This window comes from Strix aluco, chromosome 3, assembly GCF_031877795.1.
Source record: "Strix aluco isolate bStrAlu1 chromosome 3, bStrAlu1.hap1, whole genome shotgun sequence".
NCBI lineage: Eukaryota > Metazoa > Chordata > Aves > Strigiformes > Strigidae > Strix > Strix aluco.
The window spans coordinates 60,529,509-60,546,158 of NC_133933.1; the positions used below are offsets into that span (position 1 = coordinate 60,529,509).

The window sequence follows — 16,650 nt, forward strand, 5'->3', positions numbered from 1 at the left end:
GTTGGAAACTTATGCTGTGCCCCATGCCACTGCCCGGAACACCATTTTAGGCCTTGAGGAGAAAGTCTTATGGCAGCATGGCACGCCAGAAAGGATTGAGTCAGATAATGGGACACATTTCTGAAACAACCTCATAGACGCCTGGGCCAAAGAACATGGCATTGAGTGGATATATCACATTCCCTACCATGCACCAGCCTCTGGGAAAATTGAGCGATACAATGGATTGCTGAAAACTACACTGAGAGCAATGGGTGGTGGAACTCTCAAACACTGGGATGTGCATTTAGCAAAAGCCACCTGGTTAGCCAATACCAGAGGATCAGCTTGCTAGCTGGCTCTGCTCAATCAAACGTTCTGCATACCATGGATGAGGATAAAAGCCCCTGTAGTGTGCATTAAAAATATGTTGGGGAAGACCATCTGGGTTACTCCTGCATTGGGTAAAGGTAAACCCATGCATGGGATTACTTTTGCCCAAGGACCTGGGTGCACTTGGTGGGTAATGCAGGAAAAGTCTTAAGGAAAAGAATTGAAGGAAACGTGGGTTTATCAGGAAGCTCCCTTAGAAAGCGTAGGGTCTGCTTCAGAACTGGGCCTGACACAGTCAGCAGAGCGGAGGCAGGCTGGGGTGGTGGGGTGCCTCCTCCATACTCTACAGAGCAGTACAGTAAGTGTACATTTGTGTTAACTTGCATTTTGTGGCTCTGCTTCTCTCTTCTCTGAGTAGGTTTGCTGAGGTTACAGGGAAGCTTTGGTTTTGGCCAAGGTGACAGGCATGGACTGAATCTGAGGAAGACCTGCTGGCAGCGCCTTCGACACGAGGCCTAAAATACTGGCACTGCAGCGACAGCTGCTCAGAGACGACGCTGAGCTCTGCATCTTGGCACACGTGATTTGTTCAAAGGCATGGATGTGTAGACAGCATGGCAGCAAGGCTGTACTGCAGGGGAAGCATGTTTCATGATTTTGGCTAAATTTCATTAAAATATGTCCTTTTTAATGGCAGGCTTGATAGAAGCCCATATTTAAGGACAGTGAGTTTGTCTTACTTCTAGAGATGATCACGGATCATTTGACAAATATACATTAACAAAGCATCCTGCAAAAGACTTTTTGCTGCTTCTTTGCTTTCCTGTGGTTTTGGTATGAATTGGATTTCATAATCTAGTGACAACAACAGGAATTTTTACAAACCAAAGCAAATGAACAAAACCAGAGCTGTAGAAATGGAAACATACTGCCTCAGGTAGGCCAACAGCTGGGCTTTTTAAACAGTCAGCCTTTATCACTACTGGTAGTATATCACCTAGATTTCATTATGAAGGTATGCTGCTGTAACTAACAGAGTAATATTTACAATGTTGAAGTAGGAATGTTAAATGTAATTTGTTTTCTTTAAGTAGCCTAAATACTCCTAATCATTCATAGCTATGAAGTATCTTGCCACATGGAAACATTCGTGGAGTTTTAGGAAGCAATAAATAACAGTGTCAATGACAGAACTCCAAAATGAACTCTCCCTTAGTTGTGTTTACTTTTTAAGATTAAAAGGTGTGGAAATACAATCAAGGAAAAATACTTTAATTTAGTTAAGAATGAATCAGTTTGGTCTTCAGTTGCTTTGGCCGAAGATTAAACTAAAGAACTGTATTACTCTCCAAAAAGGCAAACGACCTGAAAAAAGTAATCCTGCTGTTAAGCAGACTGGGAAGAACCATTGCAAGGGATTGTGATGCCACTGGGTGCCATAGAACCTGCTCTTGTCTAACCAGGTTTCCTTTAATTAAGGTAAAAGATGTTACTTAAAGCAAACAGAAAGAAATCTACTTTTTTTTTTTTGCGACTGACTACCTTTTGTGACTGATGCGATTATTTTATGGGATTTGAAGCTGAAGAGCCACGAAGCAGATTTTCTAAACATTAAGGTAGCAATTTAAGGCCCTGCAGTGTAAAGAGGAGCACAGCTTAAACTATTCAATGTTTGTAACACCAGTATCTACTAATAAATTCTGCCCCTGCAGAAGCAGAATGATTATCAGACCAGTGACCAAGAAGATACTTGATACAAAGTTGATGAAAAATGTCAATTGTAGAGGACTGCAAACTGCTTTCTATTGAGTAGATAGATTTGTAGGTGTTTGGTACTTCTGAAGAGGTGTCTTGTCAAGTGACATGCCTGGGAAATCAACTTTGAAGTTACTCCTTCGGAAATACACTGGGGCTAAAGCCCATAGCCTTGAATGATGGCAGATTTTCACTGATTATTCAGTAGTTCCTGCAATCATTTGGTAGAGAATTCACAACTTCAGCAGGTGAGCAGACTGAATGAGCAATGAGCAACGTGGCCACAAATTTCTGAGTCAAAAGGTGAAAGATAAAACCTGAAGTTGTCTCTAATTATAATAATTCAGATGAGATTTAACAAAGACGCTTGAAGAAAACTATAGTTGTGCTGTAATTACCCAAATTCTTGATGCAGCTGTTAATAACCAGAATATACTGTTCCTAATTCATTGTAGAGGAACAAAACTGCTCAAGCAGTGAGAGGCAATGACTTGAACATCACTATGGAGCATCAGACAATAAAGGGTATTATAGAAAAATAATCTCTTTATTGTGGTCTTTTTCTCTTTACCTGACAGTGTTATTTCTTAAGAATAAATATTAACAGGTGAAAGTATCTCTGCTGAGCCTACAATTTCATGTTTCTTTCAGCAGCAGTGCTGTCATAACCAATTTCTTCCCCAGCTGCTTGTCCCTGCCCTACCCTGCCCCTTTTTTCTGGGCAGTACACCGGCTTGCGAGGTCACACTGCCCACCAGGCAAGGGGCCTGCCCGAGTGGGAGTCACCGCTTCACACCCTCTTCACCTTGGATGTTGCCAGCAGCAACACTGGCTTCAGTAAGCCTCCTCCCTGTTCATTTCTGCCCTTGTACAATCCGGGAGTCATCTGAAACCCTCTGCAGAGCTAAAATAGGGAACAGATTTGACAGAAAAACAGCATTTTTTAAAGACTGGTTGCTTTTCAGTGGAATCAGTTCACTTAAACCCATTCAACATACAACTGAGCAAACATCATGTTCTCCAAACAGTGGAGAAGGAGAGGTGAGAGCAGTAATAAGGTAAGGACCCAGAGCTGCTGAATGCCTCACAAAAAATCGTTTGGCCGTGTACACCCTTCTGATACAACCAGTCACCTGGGGAATTGAGCTAAACTGTTGTACTCTGCACTTCAGCAGAGCTGGAGCTCTGAAAGAGGAGAAAAAAAAAAAAAAAGCATCTGACTAAGCAGTTACTAATAGCTGAGGCGGCAGCACCTTTAGCAGCTGTAGTCATTTTGGAAATGAACTTGTGACTATCCCCTATAAACCACAGCTACCTCAGAAGGCAACCTTACCCTGAATTAGGAAAGATTTATTCTTTTGTCTTCCTACTCTGAGAGCATTTCAGACTGAGATGAAATGAAAAAACGCATTTAAAGAAATTATGCTGGTAGATGAAGATCCTAAAAAAGTTTTTAAATGGGCAACACTAAAATAATTCTGTAAGATGTTGGTTTTTCACCTCAAAACACTTTTATACTTTGAAGTAAAATAAATTGATTTTAAAACTATTACTCTAATACAAAAGATGACAAACTCGACACCACTTACAATAAACTTTACAATAATTGTCACCTTGTAATAAACCAGAAAAAAACAAATATGTGCTAAATTTTGTGCTAAATCCACTTTTAAGCTTTAGTAAGCTATTTGTTCACCTGTATGATGGAGGTTTTAGTCTGATAAACAGAATAAATCACTTGGCTTTTAAACCAATTCATTAAGAGCTCTTTCAGAAAGATCAAAAGCCAACAACCTTTCACCTTCAACTCAATAAATCATATCCCATTTAATTAAGTTTTTATTCAATGAAATGATGTATAAAAACTTACAAATCTGAGAACTTAACTATACACAAAAAGATGATATTCAGTTTAAACGTATACACAGAGAAGAGCTGTGGTTTGTGACTTGCCCTCTCCCGCCCCTCCCCCCAAAACACACACTGTCTCCATTTACGATGGGGCACTTATTCTGTTCGCTTACGCCTTCCATTGGCCCAGTAATTGCTCGGTGGGCTTCATTGCTGCTGTCAGTTTAGGTTTTTAGGCTACCAGCAAAAAATCTGGGCATCTATATAAAATAATAAGAATCAACAACTTGATTTTTAACACAAAGATGCAGTGCTACCATCAGCAGTAACTAAAACTACAGAATTCACCCTTTTAGTTCTTGCAGACTTTGTCTTGGCTTTGAAAATAACAGGACTCTCACGAGAGCAGAATTTGCCAGCCAGCACTACGGATTCACTTTAAAACAACCATGATCCCCTGTTCCTAGAACGTCTCTGCACCACTTTTTCTTCCTCTTAAGTCATGCCATTAGACCAAATGAAATCATGGACATTCCTTGCCTGAGTAAGGCAATAAAGCTTTTCTCTCTCCTTTCATCTAGAATGACTCAAACCTGTAACTAACAACACATGCATGTGCTGCACTAATGATGGTACAGTGCTCACCAGTATGTCACTTCTCTAGTTTTCTTTGTAGCTTGGGTGACAACACTTACCCATAAGCTTCTCCAACAGGCAAATAAAAATGCACACAGCTCAGGACGTTTTAAATTTGATTGAAAATAACCTGTGCAATGACTAGTTTTGTCAAACAACTGAAGGACTTTCTGGGCTGAATCTGAGAGTAGACGGCCAGTTACTTAAAAAGGATGTGTGCATTTATTTACCTGTACCAAATACACATACAAACACTTTCTATATATATATATATAAAAATCTTTGTACATATACAGTATTTTTTATATATATATATATAAAGATTGCCATCACATTATTATTACAGCTACTTACGTCAAAATTTGACTAAGTAACTACTTTGCTTGACTCAATGATGCTATCTGAAACAGATACCCAAAAGCATACTTGAAGGAAAACATAAGGCTAAAAGAAAACCAACACCCTCAGCTCTTTTTAATTCAATGAACAGAGATTTTTGCATTAACTGAGAAAAGTTCTGAGGGTTTTAAGTTATAACCTTAATCAACTTGCATGTGGACTTCTAAAAAGCATGGTGTTTAATTTGCCAGATCTTCTCAAAATGCCTTTTACCAGGGAAACTTATATATATATATATATATATTCTTTGCTTACCAAACTGATACTCTGTTTCTCATTACACTCATCATTGTATCTAAATACACTTTTAAGCAATCTAAATTTTGTTTAAAATCTATTAAATTTGGATTAACTAATACTATCAACATAGTTAGCTGTATTATTTTTTCACACGTTCCTTTGTATTAAAATCAATTATGTTGTGGTTTGATGCAAGAGCTTTTTGTTTGTTTTGGTGGGAGAGGCAAAGTCCAATTTCCTAACGTGCCAGTACAGTTCTGGTTGCTGAAGACAAAGGGTGGGAAGGAGGCTGGTGGAAAAGATGGCAGGGGTAAGTGAGGTAAGAGGTGGGGGAAGGAAAAAATTGATTTAATAAAAAAAATGAGTAAAGAAACTTTAAAAAATTGATATAGGTTTCACATTCAGTCTAACAACACTGCTTCCTGCTCCTTTTTGATGGAGGCTAACACTGCATTATCAGTCTCTGTGGCTTCTGTGTCCCCACCACCTAGCAGAATGGAGCGATCTTCTTCTAGTGTAAAGACAGAGTTTTGATTTTGGCACGAATGTTTGACTACTTCATTGGGAGTTGAAAATGTTTTGTCACACAAGTTACATTTGTAGGGCTTGTTGGTCTGTACTAGCATGTTGTCCATTTGACTGCCTTCCTCAAAAGTACAGAGTTCCAGAGTCTGTTTGTCCACCATGGTGTATGTGTCCATGCTCTGGTTTAGGCACACGTGTCTGGCAGCCTGGTTAGCCCTACAAAAGCTTTTGTCACAAGTGCTGCACTTGAAGGGCTTGCCAGTGTGTATGTACATGTGCTCCCTCCAGTGGCTTTTCTGAATAAATTTGCGACCACAGATGGAACATTCGTATTTCCGTCTTTTTACCTCCCTCTCTTGATCTGCCTGCTCCAAGTTGTCTATGTCTGCAATATCAGAGGGGGGCGGTGTCTCTGACTGCTGCTGCCCATCAATTATTGGGGAGTCTGAGATCTGCTGCAGCTCGCTGTCACTAATCATCCCTGCTTCAGGCACTTCCACAGCATCTTTATCAGCTGTGTTGTTACAGAGAGACAAAGAAATATTACTTTCTCCCTGCTGGCTAGACGTGAAGGGAACTCCTGTGTGGATCTGCAGGTGCTCACGCAAACTACTTCGCAAATTGAACCGGCGACCGCAGAGGTGGCAGGCATAGTATTTTGGGAAGCTTCCATTCCTTTTCATAATGCTTGGCTTGACATGTGCTATTGTGAGTGAGGCGGGCTGTTCATCTGAAGAAGATGCCTCCATGTTGGCCTCTTCTCCTGCAGGTGAATTATTACCAGCAGCAGATACCAATTCTGGAGATAAAGAAGATGGCAATGGGTCAGAAGTGGACATATTTGTCCGGGTCACTTGTGGCAGAGTTGTAGCTAACTGCGAGAGCTGTGAGCCTTCAGAAACCTGCTCTTGGTTCATCCGTGATGTCTGCGGCCTTGGTTCTCGCCCGAGTTTGTCAGTCGCTGATGTAACCTTAGTGGGATGTCTTATCTGGTGATCTGCAATCTGAATGCCGTATAATGAAGATGCTAATGGAAAAACTTGATCCGGGTGAGAAAAAGTTCCCTGACTTGCAAGGCTGGCCTCTTGAATTAGTGGATATGCATGCAGAAACTTTATTCCCTGTTCTAGTCGAACTGGGTCAATGAGTTGCGGTGCCATCTTCCCAGTGTACATCAAATGCAAGAGATAACTGAAGATATCTGGCTGTATGTCAGTCGCTTTCAAACGGACACATTCGCTGAAAGATGAAACAAAATGATCAATAAGAGATAAGGAAGATCTTTTTTACCAGATCTAGGTTATTCAGGCATTAATAAAAATCTGAGGCATCTACTTAAATTCAAAAGACAGAATCTGCAATAAATATCAGGAAGCACTTTAATGTAAAGGAGCTAATCTTATTGGTCACTTCAAAGATGAGATTTTTTTCCTCAGAGAAGTAACTAACTTGAAAGACAAAGCTGTCCCATTGCAATCTACACCTTTCTAAATTGCTCTTATGCTATAGATTTGTTGTCACATATTAATACATTTTGTAAATTGCAAAGATATTTTCCCCTTTTTTTGGTTGGAATCAAACACATCTGTAGCTAAATTAAAACCTGCTAGCACTGGACTCTAAATTCACAATCCATTAAACTTTTCTCAGTACTTAGCCCTGAGAACACCTAAAATTAATCTGGCACTTGCCTGTTTGGCTTCTGTGTCTTACTCATGTTTACAGCTACAGTTCTGCAAATGTGAGTATCACCTTGTCTCAACTGCATTACGACCCAGAAACTGTGCAGGACAGGGTGTGAATCCTCTGAGGATCTGGTGCAACAGGTGCAGCCTTAGCACATCTAACCTGTGGAGGCCAGGTCCCTTACAAAGCAGAAGGGTAGCTTCTTTCCTTGAATAGGGAGGAATAAATGGTAGCACCAGCAGTACACCTGGTCAGACTAACAGTCCCTTGCGTAGAGCACTCGACAAAGGGAGACACTTTGGCTGTGACGCCCACTTCAGCCTAACAGGACTGAAACCACCACCATCCTCCAGCTGAGAGCATGCCCTATGCATCAAGCTTTAGGATACTCTGGACTGAAACAGCCACCACTCCTCCGGCTGAAGCTGGATCTCTGTGCAGAAAGAGAGGCAAGGTTCACAGAAGAAAGAAAATCAGGAACATCTTGGTTAGGCCAGTTAGCTAACAGAAGAGGATCTGGGATTCTAATAGTTTTCAAAGTTACTTGTAGCTCTTGTATTAAACAAACATTAAATAAAAGATAGAAATCCAGAAACAGACATGACTGCACACTGAAGTCTGAATGTTCTAACCACAGTAGGCTACCAAGCTGAGGACGAAATTATAGCCAATTCTTCCATTTCTTGAGGTGCATCCTTCTTGAGCGCTCTCTCTGACTGCTTCTGAATTCAGATACATTACTCAAAAGTAAACTTTGCAGTGCTTTCTTCCTTGGATGACTGTGTGCTCTTGATGGAGCATCAAGACTGATACATCTGCCTGCACTCCAGTCTCAGAAGTGCAAATGCACTTAGTCCTTGATGTTTACTTTTGGCTAAGAGCTCTTAGCCAAAGAGTTAAGAGTTTGACTCACTTAACATAAACTTTTTGAGATAGTTCCAATAATTGGGAAAAAGACAAAAAAAAAAATCTTTAAAACAGTCTTACGCTTTCATTATCTTTTCAATGCCCTCCATGTAAGGCCACCCACAAAAAAAAGAAGGAAAAAAAAAAAGAAGAAACAGAAACCCCCTTACTTTCTACAACTATGTAGCATTTTATTATTTAACAGACTTTGGTAAACCGTGGGGAAAAAAAAAAGAAACATATTAACCTCTTTTATAAGTTTATTTCTTAAAATCTCCTAGAAAATCCTTATTGGGTTGTATATAATGTTATGGAAAGTCAAGAATAGTGCCAAGACAGAGTAGAGGATAGCGAGTGGGGGAAGGAAAGTGCAAGAGTGAAGACAGGTTCCTTCAAGTTTTTGATTCTAGGAATTCTATGCTTTTTTAAAGATAAAGAACTTGTGCTAAATTATAACATTAGTGTTAATTAATCACAGTTCAACTTTAGCATGTTTTAAAGTGAGATTCTAGTTTACAGATAAGACTGGATTTCATATTCCTTATGTCATGGCAAGAAGCAAAAAGAACACTTTCAGGTTTCAGAATGCTGCTAGATGTCTTTAGCTTAGCTAACTGAACAACATTTAAACAGCAAACCTTTTTATAGTTACCTGGTTTGATGAACAAACAACATCTTGAAGTAGTTGGAGAAAGAAGCAAGGACCGATTTGTGTGCCTTGAAGTAGACATCACCAATGGCAACGGTGCAGTCACACAGGAAACCGAACTCTCTCTGAGCATTTAGTTGCTGCAGCAGAATAAGTCCATGGTTGGCCAAATCCATTTTTTTACACTCTGAAAAGAAAATTATTTCCATGTAAAACTTAACAGTAGATGCACAGATGCAACAGTAGCTGTCTCTTAACAGGTATTTTCCTCTAATATCCGTATGTCATGCTTTAGTAACACCTCTTAATCCCAAGCTGCTGTATAAATGGTATCTTACACATAAGCAAGGATCTCTGTTTCATGATGGGCAATGCGATTCACAGAGGTGCAAGTGATTTACTGATGCTTAAAGAGCAAAGGAGAGCTAGGACCAAAAAGTTCTGAAAAGGCATGGCAGGGGGACTTGCATACAGAAGCATAAATAGCTAAAGGAGAGTAAAAAATATGAATAAGTAGTAAAACAACCTATTTGTCATGGGAAGAACAAAGTATTTTGGCTGCCATTCGTCTGTTCAAACAGGAAAAAGAAATCTCCCTTCTGGTATCAGTCACCCTCACCTAAGTGGGTGGGAGAGACAAGAGCAGAACCCAATAAAAGACAAGTTAGATACTTTTAACCTGAATTTTCAGTGTCTCTGTATATCTTTTACCTAAAAGTTATGTGTCCATCCAGCTGAATCCAAACCCAGCATTAAATAATTAAGCATTTTTGATGGTTATGCCCTCTCATGGGAAATACCAGATACATACCTGAGTCTTCCCAGGCTGAAACAATGAATTCATTCTAGGTATTGGCAAGCCCTCTGGACCATCAGAACAGGAGGGGCCGATCCTTTTATACCACAACTATTTATTTACTTATTGAGATCAGCTACAACAGCATCTTGTAAGGAGCCTGTGCGCCAGAGTGCCTCATTTTCGCCTAGCAAATCAAGAAACCCAAGGGGTGAGAGGTATGGTTCTGTTCATTGCTGGCCATCGGCACAAGGTAAGATAACTAATGGTAAAATGTGGCACCAACCTGAGCCCCCCTAAACCAGGGCTTCTGCAGCCCCCCACCCTCCCTGCACTTCCTTGTACCAGCTGATGGAGGCTGTCCTCAAAGAACTACCTAAGAGCTATGTCCTGGTTTGGGCTGGGATAGAGCTATTTTTTTTCCCCTTCTTAGTAGCTAGAATGGTGCTGTGTTTTGGATTCAGTACAGGATTTGGTATGAGAAGAATATTGATAATACACTGATGTTTTTTGTTGTTGGTAAAAAATCAAGGTCTTTTCAACTTCCCGTGTCCTGCCAGGGTGCAGGTACACAAGAAGCTGTGAGGGAGCGTAGCCAAAGCCACAGACCCAAACTGCGCGATGGAATATTCTATATTGTATAGTAATGTCATGCTCAGTATATAGAAGAGGGTTGATCAGGAAGCTCACTCTCGCTTCCGGGATTGTGGTTTCGGGATTCTCGCTTCTCTGGGATCGCTAGCCAGGAACGGGCTGGGCATCAGTTGGTGGGTGGTGAGCAATCACATTGTGCATTACTCGTTTGCACTTTCTATTATTATTATCATTATTATTTTAATTTTATTTTACTTCAATTATTAAATTGTTTTTATCTCACCCTACAAGTCTCCTTACCTTTACCCCTCCAATTCTCTCCCCCATTCCCCAGGGTGGAGGAAGGTGAGCAGCTGTGTGGTGTTTGGCTGCTGGCCAGGCTTAAACCACAACAGCTATAAACTTTTTCTCAAGGATTTGAGGGCAGCCTTGGAAGCAATAATGGATAACGTTGGGGAAAAAAATAGCCAGGGAAACGCATCAGGACAGTTGCGTATGGTTGGATGGATGAATATAGGGTTAGTAAGATCAACAAGTGGATACAAACTTAACCAAAACAAACAGAGCTTTGAGCAGAAAAAGCGAAGTATGAAGTAATGTAGGTCTGTACATAGGCATGTAAAACAGCAAGAGAAGTCAACAAAATTCCTGGGCACATTATGCCCAGAACAGTGCAGATGCTCTATGAACAGAAAAGAAAGAGAAGGTGAAACCAGGAGAAATGGATCAAAAGCAGTAGATTTCTAAAAAGTCTTGTTTTTTTTTCCCTCCAAATTTATGGAAATTTTAGGTAAGGTACAAACAGCTTGTTTCTTCTATACAGTAAGAGTGTGCCTTTTTGGGAAAAAGAATAAAAGTGTATTCCACATATGCCAATATGTTTAGTCATTGGAGAAACAAGTATTTCTACCTGTTGGACAGTGAAGAATGCCCTCAACCAATAACCAGGCTGAGCAAATGCATTCCTTTGCATTCACATGAGATCAGAGCTCGTTTGAGTCAGGGGTATAAGGGCAAAGAAAGAAATACAATTTAAGATACAGTTGATTATTTTCTTACAGTTAATAAGAGGGAAAAAAAAAAAAACAGGTTTCAACTCTCTTCAGGTCCATCCTCTCCTCCCTAAATTACTGTTTGGATAACTGAAGTTTGTACAAACACTATGCTAAAATCCTCTCCCTCTCTCCAAAAGAGGGAATACTCGCTGTCAGCAGTAACAAAAATCATGTTCATCATTATTTAATCCTGCAAGATGCTCCACGGAGGCAGACTTTGTGATGTTATGGAAAACACACTAGACTTTTTTTTTTTTTTTTTCCTGGTAGCTTTAATTTAGGTTATTCTATTTGCTATATTTTTTAATTCACCAGTGCTGAGTTTGGTTTGTACTTGGGCAGCAAAGCTTGTCAGGCAGAGCAAACCATCAATGTGAGGGAACTCTGAGCCAGAAAGGCATTCTTTCTAGTTATTATCATCCTAAGTTTATTTAGCTTATAGTTTCACCCTTATCCAAACAGCAGTCACTGTGGCAGCTGAAGCTGTTACCCTTCATCAGAGACCTGAATTAATCTTTTCACAAAATGATACAGTGTTTGTACACGTGGGCAACACTAAGTTTTTGTGTCTATTTGAAAGATAGTTAAATGCTTTGAACTGAAAGCACTAGAAGGATTACACTCTAAGGAAATTATACGGCAGAGAAGAGTAAGGAAAGCACTTTGTCTCTCTTTTATGTATAGAAGGGTACATTACAGATATGCGAATGTTCAGGAGTTTCACCCTTAGCTAAATAAAATTATGATTGACACCGGCAGGGCTGTATTTTAGTGCTGACCGATTCAACAACTATGTAAAACACTTCTTGTGCCCTGAAACCCTAAAGGGACAGTCCTTCCATTGCACGGTTGACAGGCTGGCCTGGCTCAGCTTTAGCATAACTTTTGAAATGACCCGATCTGCTCAACGGTGGGTGAGAACCCACGCGAGGCTGGGTCCTTTCCGAAAGCGTCCGCTTATTTCGGAGACCAGGAAGGGAGAAGCGGTGGGCACAAGTCAAGGATGCGACGGAGAGGCCGGTGCCACACCGCACATGAGAAGAGAGAGGCCGAGGAGAAAAACGCTGGCGAGGACGAGGCGGGGGGAGCGCGCGGACACCGGGAGCCGCTCGGGCAGGGGAAGCCGGCCGTGCTGACAGGACACAGCTCGGGCCCGGCCCAGCGCCGCCCGTCTGTCCTCGCACCCCTCGGCGGGGGCCAGGCCTCCCAACAAACCCCCGCGCCCCTTCCAGGCCGGCGGCAGAGGCCACCGGCCCGGCGCCCCCAGAGCAACGGCAGCCGCAGGCCCCGCCTGCCACGACGGGGCCGCACGTGCGCGCGCCGGCAGCGGGGAGAGGGAAGGGGGCGCGCGCCGTAGCGCGCGGCGGGGGGGGCGTGGCTCGCCGCCCGCCCTCTCTCGTCCCCGGAGTCACGCTCGGCCCCTGCGACGCAGGAGACGGCGCCCTCCCATTGGCCGCCGGGGCGGAAGGCCGGGCGGCCGCGCGCCGCTCTCACTGGCTGCGCCCCGCCCCTCCCGCCCCTCTCTCCGCCCGCCTCCCCGCCCCTCCTCACCCCACCCCCCCCACACCGCCCCCCCGCGCACGCCACGCGCGCACGAACGGACGGAGACGGCGCGAGACGCAGCGCGAGCGGAGCCGCCAGGGCGCGCGAGACGGGAACCGCCGCCGCCGCCGCCGCCAGGGCCGCCCAGCCCTGCCGAGGAGAGACAGGCGGGGCCGCCCCCTCCCGCGCCGCGCGGCGCCCTCCTCCCCCGCCCTTCCCTGCGCCGGATGCCGCCGGGGGGGGCCGCCCTGCTGCGGGCGGGCGGGCGGGCGGGCGAGAGGGAGGAGGGAGGGCGGGTGCGCGGGCCCCGACCGGCCCAGCCGAGCCCCGCGCCGGGGCGACACCGGCCCCCCCCCCCCCCCCCCCCCCTTCCCTCCCTCCACTCCTTCCCCCTCCCTCCCTCCCGCGGCGCGGCCCACCCCCCCGGCCCTCCCCTCCCCTCCCCTCGGCGCGGGCCCATCCCCCCCCCGGGTTGTGTCCCGGATGGAGCCGCCCGGCCCGGCCCGGCCCGGCGGGGGTTTGTCAGGAGGCCAGGCAGCCCCAGCGGCGCCAGGCGCGGCCCTCCTCCTCCTCCTCCTCCTCCGCGGCCCCCTCGGCCCGCCGCGGCGCGGCCGGGCGCCCCTCGCACACAATGAGGAGGTAGGGCCGAGCAGGCCCCGCCGCGCCCCCGCGTCCGCCCGCCCGCCGCCGCCGCCGCCTCAGCCCAGGCCGCGGCCGGTGCGGCGGGGCCGGGCGCACGTGCGGACGGCGGCGCCGGGATCCCCCGCGGGGCGCGGCGCGGCCGTTGCTCACCTGGGGGGCGCGGGCCGCCGAGGCGCCTGGTGCCGCGCGGGCCGCCGCCGTCTCCGCGCCCAGCAGCAGCAGCAACAACGGAGTCAGCGCGGCGGCGGCGGCGGCGGCTTTTCCTGTCCGGTTACGTTAGGGTCACATGACCGAGAGCGGAGCACAGAGGCTGCAGCGAGGAGCCCCCGCCGGGGGGGAGGGGAGGCGGCGAGCGCTGTGGCGGCAGCAGCAGCAGCAGCAGCAGGAGCCACCCAGCCCCCGCCCGCCCCTCCCTCCCCCGCCCGCCGCGCGCAGCGCGGGCCTCACCGGCGGGACCGGCCCCGCCGCCGCCCTCCCGCCGGGCACCCCCCGGCCTAAAGCCTCCGCCTGCGGCGGAGCGGGGCGCGAGTCCTGCGGCGGGCGCGCTGCCCCTTTAAAACTCCCGGGGGGGTGGCGGCGGGGGTGTGGGGACCGGTGCAGCCCCCCCTCCCCCCCATCCCCCCTTACTGCTCGCCGCCGGGCGGGGGCGGCTCCGCCGCTGCCAGCGCCCCTCCGCCGCCCGGGCTGCGGAATAACGGACCGGGCCGCCGGCGGCTCTTCGGCGGGCCCGGCTCGGGGCCGCGGCAGCGTGCCGGGCCGGGGCGGCGCTGCGCTGCGCTCGCCACCGCCTTCCCGGCGCCGCGGCGGCAGAGCTGCCCGCCACCAGCGCGTCCGGTGCCGCCGGGGGTGCCCGGCCTCGACGCCGGGGGGCACCGGGTGGCTCCCGCCGGGCGGCGCTTGGCGGCCGAGCGAGGCTCGGGGCGGCGGGGGGGGGCTGCGGCGGGTTCTCCGTCCGATCTCCCGGGGAGAAGTGGCGGGCACAGGTGCGTCCCTTCGCTTCCCGCGGAGCCACCGGGCGCCTGGAGACGGGGACAAACCGGCGGTGGGATGGGACGCGGCGTCCCGGGGCTCTCGGGCACCGAACTTTTTGAGCGGGTGTCGCCGTCCCCGTCCCGCTGGCTCCTCTCCAGGTGTCATTTCTAGCAGAGTCGTCCTTCGGTGCTCTGGCCCGGCCCGGTGGTGCGGGGCTTTGGAGGGCCGGTCTTTGTGGAAGCGTCCTGGCTGTGCTTCGGTTGAACGGTCAAATGCGAGGTTACAAGTTCACTTGTCAAAAAAGAGCGATTCGGGAGTACAGAAGTGGAAAAGTTGCTTTTTGTCTGTTTAGGCAGACAAGTTATTTGAACTAGGTATTTTTAACTCGGCTTTTTAAGGCAGGGACACAGCAGTCTTCTGTAAAAATCTCATCTGCAACTTTGCACAGTGGCAGATTCGGTTGCGGTGGGACGCGGAGAGAAGGCGCCTGTAGCCAGGCCTTGTTTTAGCTGAACCTAAAGTGTGCTATAGCGTTCGTGGGTGCTTATAAAACTGGATAAATAAATGCACCAACGTACACAGGGATACGTGAAAAAACTGTCGGTCTTGCAAAAGTTATTAACTTGGAGTCGTTAGTGTGGAGCAGGGAGGCTGTCTTCTGCAAGGGGCTGGGAAGTCCCTGAAGAAAGGGAAGGGTGAGCCCTGCATTGGGCTTGAGCGTGATTTCTCAGAGACAGAGAATCGGTCTGGGCACGGCCCAGGTCTGCACCTTGTTGTAAGGTGACATCCGCTAACTGGGAGCGGTGGCGCGGACAAAGCCGTATTCAAAGAGAAACTTTGTTGTTGAAAACCTTGTGGGAAGATACTTGGCTGACAATAGTTAAAGAGGGTTCCTTCGGAACCCCTGCCCCGGGGGGCCTGCTCCTGCTATGTTAAGTGTGCTTTCTGTTGTTAGGAACAGCATATGCTACAATGTGGATGATTTGAATTAGGTCCAGATTGTTATTACCTTTTTAAAGCAAGTTATTACCTAAGCAAGCTTTTAGGGGGCTGGCTGTAGCTGGGGTGATGTTTCCACAGTCATTAAGTAAGATATGCTATGGAAAAAAGGCCCAAACTCTTTTCATTTAGTGTCTTGACAGCAAGTGTGCTGACAGAAGGAGGAGGAGCCTTGTATGGTGGTTGGTTTGTAGACCAACAGGTGATTGCAGTTATTTTTACAGGATCTGAATGGATCAAGGACTAGACCAGTGTTATGTGAGTCTGACTCTGCTGTCTCCCACTGAAGTTAATGGAAGTCTTCATAGATGCAGCTTGAATCTGTTTGCATTATATAGCTCATGAATATTCATTTATTTATCCAAGTTAAGCTGCACTTGAAAACTAACTGGTTAAGTTCTAAAAAAAACCCAACCTCAAAACCCAACAATTTATTTTTAATTTTAGTGGAGCTGAAAGCTGATAGTCTGTTTGCTGCTGTTGCAGTAGTTTGAATGAAGCAGCTGAACAGAGCTGCATCTTTAGGACCCACTTCGGGTACCTGTGATGTGCTGAACTAGAAAGGATGCGTTTTTAACAGCTCTCTGAGCTCTGCTATGTGAGCGCATGGCAAAAGTTCACAGAGTGTATTTAACCAGTATACTTGGCAGATTTTTTTTTCCCTGTGTGTTTCCTTTGCATTTCAACTCTGCAAACTAAATACACAGTAAAGAGAGGAGATGGACGTTTGAACTCAAGTCACTTAGTAGTGGATGATTTGTCTCGTTCTCGTGGAAGATGGTGAAAGTGATATAACTTATAATTTTTAATTAAATTGAGTGGGCTCCTTAAGAAAACCATCGTGTTTCTGGCAGGCTTTGTAGCCTGTTTTTTCTCTTTTATGTTGCACTTGGACTACTTCTGTGTTGGCATTTGTGTGGGATTCTCCTCTCTGCTATCTCTGAAACTGGAGAGAAATTAACTTAGTTATGTTTTTTTATTAATAGCTCATAATTCATCTTTAAAACACCTTTGTTTGGACTGCAATACTTTTATCCAGCAATAATGCAGTTCTTAATTTAAAAGTATTCTGTCTGATTCAAGGCCCATTG

General features: G+C 46.3%; 1 protein-coding gene across 3 annotated transcripts; it reads right to left on the reverse strand.

Moving 5' to 3' along the window:
- Positions 1-2,591: 2,591 nt before the first annotated feature.
- Positions 2,592-14,200, reverse strand: ZBTB2 (zinc finger and BTB domain containing 2). 3 transcript variants are annotated; one of them, XM_074818757.1, is made up of 3 exons: positions 13,739-14,200; positions 8,963-9,146; positions 2,592-6,957 (listed from the first exon to the last, which is right to left on the reverse strand). In XM_074818757.1, exons 2-3 carry the CDS (start codon positions 9,133-9,135, stop codon positions 5,595-5,597), a joined length of 1,536 nt encoding a protein of 511 aa, XP_074674858.1. In that variant the 5' UTR covers positions 9,136-9,146; positions 13,739-14,200; the 3' UTR covers positions 2,592-5,594. The 3 variants fall into 3 exon arrangements, with proteins under 3 accessions (XP_074674858.1, XP_074674860.1, XP_074674859.1); XM_074818759.1 differs by lacking the exon at positions 13,739-14,200 and adding an exon at positions 7,567-7,837 and having other exon boundaries at positions 8,963-9,057; XM_074818758.1 differs by lacking the exons at positions 8,963-9,146; positions 13,739-14,200 and adding an exon at positions 7,410-7,560.
- Positions 14,201-16,650: the final 2,450 nt, after the last annotated feature.

Coding starts and splice junctions, on each gene's coding strand:
- ZBTB2 (XM_074818757.1), bottom strand. CDS start 9,135: ATGGATTTGGCCAACCATGGACTTATTCTGCTGCAGCAACTAAATGCT. Junction 6,958..8,962: donor TTGTTTGTTCATCAAACCAG/GTAACTATAAAA, acceptor TTCATCTTTCAG/CGAATGTGTCCGTTTGAAAG.